The sequence below is a fragment of the Triplophysa dalaica genome, chromosome 8, assembly GCF_015846415.1.
Source record: "Triplophysa dalaica isolate WHDGS20190420 chromosome 8, ASM1584641v1, whole genome shotgun sequence".
In the NCBI taxonomy this organism is placed as follows: Eukaryota; Metazoa; Chordata; class Actinopteri; order Cypriniformes; family Nemacheilidae; genus Triplophysa; species Triplophysa dalaica.
The window spans coordinates 1443474-1453153 of NC_079549.1; the positions used below are offsets into that span (position 1 = coordinate 1443474).

Consider the following 9680-nt stretch of genomic DNA (forward strand, 5'->3'; position numbering starts at 1 on the left):
CGTTGGGATTAGGGGTGGGGCTTCATTAGCATGCCGATTAGCCACTTTGTAAAATATTTTTCTTGAATTGCTGTGGGATCCGGCCGAGGTTATTTTAGTTAACTCAACTTTTAAAACATTTCTGTTCTTTGAAATTAAATTAAATATGAACTAATTTGAATTGTATAAAGTAACTAATATTTAAATTATATGAACTTATATAACTAATAAGTGATCAACTGACAAAAGCATACACCAAAATTGCTAAAACTTTAACCAGAATTAACACGAAAACTCTCAAAATAAAAGCTACTTTAAAACGTGAATAAAACTAAAATCAAAACTATAATAACTATGGATCTGGCCATGTATTCCCATCAGACATAAGCATAAGCTCTTTTACGATCTGTTTACACAAATGTATAATGTTAAACCACTTTTGCAGGAAATTACAGTTTGACCTCATTTGACTTTACGGAAAAAGTATGTAATGTAATCTGTAATTTTCAAATAGAGATGGCAATACAGTTGGATATTACAGCTTTAATAAATCAGCATTTTTATAAACCGCAAAATGTAAACACTGGTCCAGAGGTACTTCCTGTTTTATTTTAAGGGCGGTTTCACATTAGCACTTTTGGTGCGCAGTTCGGTTTGTTTGGATAATGTGAACAATGTGTTCTGAACCCGGGTGCGCACCTGTGAACTGTACCCCAGTCCATTAAAAAGGGAGGTCTGGGGTGCACTTCATGCAAACTAAAGAATGCTTTGCTGCTGATATGAACGCAATCGTATGAAATCGCGGAAGTAAACCACTATTACTGACGTATTATTTGGTCAAAATGTGTGCTTGTGTTTCACTCACTTTTCTGATGAGCGTGACTGACGCACTCCGAGCAGAGAGAAGTGCCGTTATACGAAATACGAAAGTGGTGTTATGTACTGAAGTATTGGAAACAGAAATAACGATTCACAACCAGATATATGCACTAATGTGAAGTGAGCAATGTTATGCATATTGTAACCTTCTCCTACGTCGCTGTTACAAGCGACTGGGTGAACAGCTTCATGTTTGATGATGCAAACGACACGCGGTTCAGACCCAAATAAAATAATATGAGCGCAGTCCAGCAGGGGGAGCAATTGAACTAGGGTTGGGACCAGGCAATCGAACTAAATGTGAAACCACCCCAAATCTTACATGCATTATTGAATCTTAAATATATAAGTTTCACATTTTATACGGTTATAGATGTTCGCTTATTGTAGTTTGTGAAAACTGAAACAGGAAGTTCTTCTGAACCAGCGTTGTTGACGTCATGTGAAGTGGTCTATAACTGCTCAATCTGAATAATAACACTTGCAGTGTAGTTACACAGGCATTAAGAAGTCCTTCTTAAAACTCATCCCTTAGAACTCATCTTTGATTGTGACATTTGCTTGCTTGATTTAGTATGTGCAGACTCACAGACAGGCGAATGAGCATCCGCTCCATCACACCACTGATATCTGATCCACTCACTCAGCTGTGTGATCTGATCGGTAACCACATTTTTGTGACGGGGTGGTTTTAAAGAAGGATCTTGAAGTTCACATTCTGCAGGTCGATAATGATTTTTAAGCCTTTTGTTTCAAATTACTGTCAGTGTGAAGCCCTTCAGATGTTCCATCAGTAGATCACATACATCTTTTTCTTCTTCTTTAGTTCATCTCCGGCCTGCCGGTCTGTAGCTCTCTACATGTCCTCATCTGCTGATGAAAAGCATGGCACAGTGTTGTTCACTGTAGTGAAGACCTGCTTCAGTTCTACAATCTCTAGAATATTTGCCATGTGAATGCACTACAGATCATATAAAGTCAAATGCTTTTCAAACGGACCCTGTGGAACTGAAGCGGAGTTGTAGTAACGGTGCATTTCATTCTAAAAAAAAAAACATTAATGTTGTGTTTGCCAATAACATTTTCCTTCCTCCCTGCCTCATCTCAAGAAACGTGAAACGGCGAGGATACAATCCGAGTGCTGGTGGCATCTAGACGACGAGAGGAAGCGCTGATCTCCAGAGCTTCTGAAATCAGCCGGCCTTCTGTTTTTGCTGCTATTTTCAGGCATCAGTTATACATGAAAGTATTAGACGTTATAGTCAAGAATTCAACTATACCTTAGTTACGTAGCCACTCCTCCTTTTATAATCCCCGCCTACTCTGGCGGCTTTTTAATCACATCCCACTGAAGAGCCAATCAGATCGTCTTTCTATCTTGTATCTTACAGAAGCATGACGTCACAAAATAGCTTGGCTCCGTGATCGAAGGTTTTGCATGGCTAAGCTGATCCCAATATCCAACCTACGAGGAAATGACCCCTGTTGCTACTACTAAAACATGATTCCAAACATGATTGTTTATTTGACAAAGTGACAAAAACAGAATTAAAGAAAGTTGTCTTAACCTGATGTCCTCTTGACATAAAGGGCCACCTCTCACCCCGGTACTGATGCTCCTGCAGTCCATGCTTGAACGGTCCGTCCTTAATGATGTCTTAAAGAGACAGTTCATCCAAAAATGCAAATTCTGCATTTATTCATTCCCATGTTGTTCAAAACACTTTCTTCTGAAGACCACAGGAGAAGATATTTTAGAAATGTTTTGAGTTCATAAAATGGAAGTCAATGGAGTTCAGCGTTGTTCGGTTTGAAACAAAGAAAGTCATAAAGGGTTGACATGACATGAGGATGAATAAATGGTAAAAGATTTTTAATAGTTTTGGCTGAACTTGCCCTTAAATGCTCAAGGTCAAGGTATCTCTTTCTGGTGAAATCATGATATATGAAATCAATTTCTTAAAGATGCTATGATGTCATTTTACGCTCATACCTCTTCATCTCTTTTCTTCAGTTTTGAGGAACATTCACGACAGTGAATTCAAATGTAGATGAGAATGGAATGATTGGAGTCAGTCTGTATTGTACAATAGGGTGTGTAAAAGCGAGCATCTGTAGATGCTGTATGTCACCTCGCGCTTTAAATAAGGAGGCGACTTTAAGCCAAAGATCTAGTGAGAAAACCGTCCGTTTGGATGTGACACGCAGCACTTTACAGTGATGTTGATCCACCTGTAGGGGTGAAACAGTGATGGTGACTGATCACCTCGAAAACACCGGCAATAACTCAGTCCTTTACATATACTGTATACTGTTCTACATGTTAAATTGTCACTGCAGACCCATTTGTATTATTCTGAGCTTTTCATATGGATCCCCTTTATAGGCCGATGACCCTGGCGGAAAGCATTGCGTTGCTGCATGAATTCACTCTATTGTGGGCTTCTTATTGCTCTGTAAGAATGAAGTGTGATTGTCCAAACCCATATGAATATATATTACAGAGAGCCTGCTGTGCTATTTGTGCATGTCTGCTACAAACCTTTTATTTACTATGCAAAATAATTTGTCGTACAAGGATGAAACACTAGAATATGACTATGAAATCAGTTGTCCCAGTTCTGTGGGTTAGCCGTGATCGACCGTTATGCCACGTCTCATCAGGAACTCGTTTGTTGCTTTTATCCTAAAAAAGAACGAATGTATTTCCTTTGGTTGAAAAATCACTCCTTTCGCAGAAGTAGAACACACACACAAACTCAGACGAGAGTCCACGTGTGAGGTTTTAGAGTGATTTGAAACACTTGTATTTTTGGTTTGTCATTAGCATCATTACTGATCTGCTGTTACCCATACAAATACACCATGCCTACAGAAAAACCACAGAAGTAATAAAATCAGCAGTATTTTACACCTCTGAGTGTGCTTTTCTGTCTTCATTTACTCACAGATGTTTGAGGATGGATGTTACGAGCACACGTTGGGAATGGCTTCATAAAGAACCGCTCAAATAAAATCATGAGATAAAGGAGAGACTGGAGGTTATGTTTCCTGTTAATCCTGTTTTTGGCTACAAAAAGCTTCTGAACATTAACATGTGACAACCTGCCCTTACCTGACAACATTTAAAAAGACATTGTACTAATTCAACCTTTAGGCCTGTATATACAGTAACTTCGTTCACAATTGCCAGACAAAGGTTTAGGGACAGGACATTTAAATGTTGCATGATTTTAAAGAAATTCTACTTGATTATAGGGTCTGAAACTAGTTTTGAGGACTAAAATAATATACATTTTAATAAAACATACAGACAAAATACTGAAAATTGCCAATTGAACAAAATGGCAATATATGAGCAATATGTTTTACGTACATCATCCCATAAGAAATAAATTTTACGTGTAAGATCTCTTATGTCTGATCATCATTTAGAAATCAGTAAAATGACTGGTGTGTCTCAGATGAGAAAGAGTCAGAATTGTCTCTGTCATTGGAGTTACACAAGAGAGGTCAACAATGTCACGAACTATAAGGTTACATTTGTCTGCATCCAAAGTCAATATTATTGAAGATGTCAACATGAACTCAAACATTTCTCATCCAGGACTGAGACATGAACCTTATCATGAAGTCAGTGTTTATAAAGATTAATTAAACAGCATGACGCCAACATTGCCACGGTCAGACATAGGTTCAATTTGGGATGGGTCAGTTGTGGTCTAGTGGTTAGAGAGTTTGACTCGTAGCCAGAAGGTCGCTCGTTCAATTCTAAGTGCCACCAGGAAATGACTGAAGTGCTCTCGAGCAAGACACCTTACCCCTGTTTGCTCTGCAGGGAAAGCTGCCCACTGCACCCTACTTGTAAGTCGCTTTGGATAAAAGTGTCTTCCAAATGAATAAATGTAAATTAAAACCGATCAAATCTATGAAGTCAGTGCTGTGTGATTTACTGTAAATCTACAAGCACCAGCCCTACAGGCCGAGAGGTAAAGTGTGTTTCACATTTCTTAACCGGACGCAATACAGTTATTACAATACAACGTAGTAATCGGTAAAGTTCCTGCCCATAATAGCTGTAACCTTATAATGTGTGCTTTAATATTGCTAAGTGACACGCAAAACTGACTCTCGTCATAATATTCCTGTGAATGTGCCATTATGGAAGACTGTCTGTAATTAGACATGCGCAGTCATTCATGTGGCATTTCACTAAAAGCTCGAGACGGACGCAACAGTGCGCACGTGCTACAGTGCATCCGGAACAACCTGCTTGAGTTTATCACACAAGTCATTCTTTCCGCCTATTATTGTCATTAACTTAGACAATGCGTATTGAAAAAACAACCGCTTATTTCAATGTTTATCTGAGGACCTCTGAAGTTCCAGAATGCAGGATTTTAAAGAAGATATTTTAAAAATGTCTTCTGAGGATTCAATCTTAAAAAGTTTTTTTTAGGAAACGCATGAACATTTGCAACTTTACAGTGATATAAACGAAAGCAATGGTAAATAAATGACGCACGTCTCAATGTGGGTCTGGCTATGACATCATCCAGCGCGCTCTGTGTGAGGTCTGGAGCTTAAGAGATATTGTAATTGGACCAACCCCTTCAATTACACTGACGTTTCACTTCAAAGTTCCTAAATTCAGTTCTCATGAAGGAACAGAAAATTGCGTCGTCGTCGAGGTAAGATCGTTCAGCTTTGTATTTTATTATTTAACTATCATCATCGGTTTAAATAATAAGTGGCTAATTGTATTGAAAATATATGTTACATTCATCATTTGTTAACAGAACAATGGTCAAATGAGTCCAAGAGAATGCATTTGTTTAAAAATTATTAGCCAAATAATTTACATTCATTACTTGAGTTCAGAACAGTTCAACTTTTAGAAGTAGAAACGTCCGCTGAAAACTTTTGCAGATGGAGTCTGTTTGGCTGAGCGCGCGTCTGATGAAGGCAGTTCTGATGATGTGCATATGCGCGCTGCCGTTATGGGGTGAGCAGGGCAGCGGGCGCGTGGACCCGTTGACCCTGAGCCGCGTGGACGCGCAGTGCTGGGACTCTTCATCGGCTCTTCTGCTGGAGATGCGCTCACCGCGGATCACCGACACCGTGCCCGCCTTCTGGGATCTGATGATCGTTCTCAAGTCGTCTGATAACCGTAAACACAGCGCGCTGTTCTGGGACCTGGCGCAGGTGTTCTGGGACATCTATGTGGAGTGCGTTCTGTCCAGGAACCATGGGCTGGGTCGGCGCCGTACAATATATCCACAACAGCGCATCACAGCAACGCGCCACACGAAAGATGGTGAGTAAATGACACGCGCTGTCATGTGAAATTACTTTTATTTAAAAAAAAATCTTAATTTAACTTCATTGCTTTGCATTCATAAAACAGCTTATGATACAATATCCTAAAAACATTTTACCTTAAAAGTAGCCTACACTTAAAATGAAATAAAATCATGAAAATAAGGCAGAGTAAAACTATAGGCCCCATGTTGACTGTTTACATGAAATGAAAACGATAAATGGGATAAATCATGTTTGTGTTGTTTTAGAGTCGTTCGTGCAGGAGACCCGGGGTCAAGAGTTTAGTCGTGGCTGGTTGCGCATACAGGTGGAAGCGCGCAAAACGCAGGAGGGCAGCCTCTCCAAAACCAGCAGCCTTTAACCATCGTGCAAAGATCTTTCTGTGTGTAATAAAATGAAGTATGACAGCATGTTCTGATCATTTGATTCATTATTTGCTTTACTCATTTCTTGCGAAAATTATGAACCAGAACGTAGGCTAAACCTTTTTGATAGTCCGTTTTATGTACTTACGCACCCGCCAATTTTTCACTTTTATGGTGTTTGTGTCTTTAACACTTATTACATCCCAACTAGTAAAATTTACATTAGTTAATTGCAGAGATTTTTAACGGATGTGTTTACTATGAAGTATGGGTCTAACGGTAAGTGGTTTTGTACCGAACCGTACAAACTTTCACGGGGAAATTTTCAAGTAGGGTCATCATTCCTTTGCCCCACTCGCTTCGAAGATCATAGCCCTTGGAGTTCAGACTTTGGAGTGAACAGGGCATGTGCGTGCCATTATGTACACGTTTGAAATGCACGAAGGTTAAAAGGTAAGAAACGACGTTCAAATGTCACGAACCGGCAATTTGGTTTAATCATTTGTATTATGTCTAATATATGTTATTAAAAAACAGATTTATATTTAATTTTCTCAAAAAAAAACGGTCAAAATGATTTGCTGCACCCGGGATTCCGTGTGTTATTGGTTTTGAGAGTTTGTTTTCAGGGAATTACGAACCTGCAATGTCGCGACTGGCCAATCAGAGTGAAGTATTCTAACGAGCGGTGTAATAATATTACAATACAGATGGTGCGTTCCATTTGGCCGTAAGTGGTCTGTGAAGTGGACTTCAGACTTTTCTGCCATGTTAAGTGAGATTCCAATCCAAAGGGAGCTAACATGTTCAGTTCAAAGGTCACTGCGAAAGGCGTTTGGGAATCAGGGAACTTCGATACATCACGTCGTCGGAAGTAGAAAATCACCACTGCCACTGCGCGCCGCGACATGAGTCAGAAAGTTCATTGTGAAAGTTTATTTCATTATTGTTAACTGTTAATTTTGTTAAATACTGTGGTTTGCTTCAAGTAAATATGGTATTTTAAAAATTGTAGCGTACTACACTTTGGAACCATGTTAAATGGAACGCAGCTGGTGTTAAAGGAAGTGTGTACATTCTATAAATAACACAGACTGAATCCGAAATGGTATAGGTCTACTAAATGATATGTACTCAATTTCAGTAAGTATACTGAACGAGGGCTAATGGGTACGTATTGTTTTGCCTGAATGGGTGTAGTATGAAAGCGATCGGCTGGTTATTTTCCTTTTTTTGAACAATTTAAATGTACAAAACTGCAAGGTATACAGAGCTAACAGCACATTGTTGACATAAATAATAAATAAATCCAGGAAGAAATACAAATTGAGTAAACAAAAAACAAACAAATAATAATAATAATTTAAACTAATATTTAGAGAGGAAAGGAAAAGAAAAGAAAAGAAAAAAAATAGATAGTTAGATAGCAGGGGTTTCAGGGAAAAACTTGATTCAGTATGGTATTACTTTTTTCTTTCTTTAACAAAAACAGCGATTTAAGCAAAGAGTTTAGTTCTATGAGAAAAGGTGCAAATTTAGGTATTGATTTTGCGAATTTTTGTTTGTGAAATGCGATCGGCCGGGATCCACCATTGATGTGATCATGTGACGTAACTCTTCTTCTATGCCTTTTTAGCGGCGGGTGGCAACAGACGTTTAAGGTGCATATCCGCCACCAATTGTACTGAAGCGTGGGCCAGAAATTAACCATGTGATGTAATGACAAGCGCAACCATTTAAAGGAGCGGTATGGAAGATAAACACCTAGCGGTTGAGCTTGTTATCGCAGGTAAAATTCAAAATATTGGCGAGGGTTTTTCCCTGCCCCTTTCCTCCACAGACTCGACGCTCACATACGTTGCCAGACATTTACAGGAGTGCACATGGAAAGCATCGACCCTTATCTTACACTGTAAATTTAACTGCTATAATTTTTACGTTTGCAAATTACAAACTATCTTGGCTAAATGTAAAATTTTCTGCTATCATCATGGTTAGTTGGCATTAAATAACGGTTCTCATTTCTTGCCTATCAAAGCAGGAAAACAGTCATTTCAGCATGTGTTTTAAAATCTTTTTGACTGTCTCCACCTCTCGAACGTCAATGTTTGCGTGCACCTGTGTGGAGAACAGCCATTTTTAAACGTACCTGAAGAGGAAACACTGAAATAATTAAGATAATACTGTTAGGTTTAGTTTAATATGCACACGCGCCGAATTGGCGTATCATATGCACGCAAAAAATGCACGGGGCGTGTTATTGTAGCAATGCACTCCAAAGTAACACGTATGTTTCATAAATATCTACGAACATCATATAGTATTTTATTGACTTAGTACAGTAAAAATATTACAGACTGCTCCTTTAAGCTATGAGAGACATGTTGCTTTAAAAAACACCTATATGGGGTTTGTAGAAGTAAACAAAACATGAAACAAAGCTTTTAAATTTTCTTCAACTACAGCACATTCAGAGCATTTTATTTTCATGTATTTTCCTTTTTGTCTTATAATGCTATATGCTTTTGATAAAAGTAGAAAATTAAAAGAAATACAGCAGCTTTGTGATTTTGCGATGTATTTTCTCCGTTTAATTTCGGTTATAACAGGCCCATTCAAACTCCCCATTGTGAAGAATGATTATGCCAATGGAATGTTCTTTTTGTAACAGAACTATGCTTATTGACTGCAAACTGCTGCTAATTATTATTTAAGTTTTTAGTTTAAGTTTATTTGTTTATAAAGCACTCTTAAAACAAAGGAATTTTGTACCGAGGTGCTGTACAATACACTACAAAATAAAACATGACAGAAATCTACACAAGATGCAGATTTTGACTGTGTTCTGCCTATTAGTTGCTCTAATACGCATTCTATTAAACAACCTGAGGAAATCTCTTCTGTGATTTTTTGTGATGTATGTTTTAACATCACTGGGCTTTATCCAAATGTTATCCGACCACTGCTCTCGTGCTGCTCTGGTTTTACTTTGACTTTCACTTTATGTGTTCTTTTCTTTCCTCGTCCATAAAACTACACAATTTTTACACGTCTCTTCGTTTTTCGTTTGGATAAATACGTCACTTGATTTGAGTAATAAATTAGTTCAGGACTTATTTGTGTTTTGTAGTTATT

General features: G+C 38.3%; 2 protein-coding genes across 5 annotated transcripts in view; both read left to right on the plus strand.

Moving 5' to 3' along the window:
• LOC130427393 (disintegrin and metalloproteinase domain-containing protein 23) overlaps nt 1–3769 on the plus strand; it is a 36577-nt gene extending 32808 nt beyond the window's left edge. For 2 of the 4 annotated variants that reach the window (XM_056754842.1, XM_056754845.1), the window contains one exon: nt 1968–3769. In XM_056754842.1, the coding sequence (XP_056610820.1) occupies nt 1968–2013 (46 nt within the window). In that variant the 3' untranslated portion in view covers nt 2014–3769. Of the gene's footprint in view, nt 1–1432 lie in introns of all 4 variants that reach the window. The other 2 variants (XR_008907302.1, XM_056754844.1) reach the window with 2 other exon arrangements.
• A 1274-nt stretch (nt 3770–5043) lies between these two features.
• LOC130427527 (uncharacterized) lies at nt 5044–6541 on the plus strand. The gene is made up of 4 exons (XM_056755054.1): nt 5044–5148; nt 5418–5549; nt 5788–6175; nt 6429–6541. Exons 1-4 carry the CDS (start codon nt 5044–5046, stop codon nt 6539–6541), a joined length of 738 nt encoding a protein of 245 aa, XP_056611032.1.
• Nucleotides 6542–9680: the final 3139 nt, after the last annotated feature.

Excerpts from the sequence above, each read along its gene's own strand:
- LOC130427527 (XM_056755054.1), top strand. The coding sequence starts at position 5,044 with ATGCGCAGTCATTCATGTGGCATTTCACTAAAAGCTCGAGACGGACGC. Across the intron at positions 5,149-5,417 it reads TGCTTGAGTTTATCACACAA|CGCGCTCTGTGTGAGGTCTG; the intron begins GTCATTCTTTCC and ends GACATCATCCAG. Across the intron at positions 5,550-5,787 it reads AAAATTGCGTCGTCGTCGAG|ATGGAGTCTGTTTGGCTGAG; the intron begins GTAAGATCGTTC and ends AAACTTTTGCAG.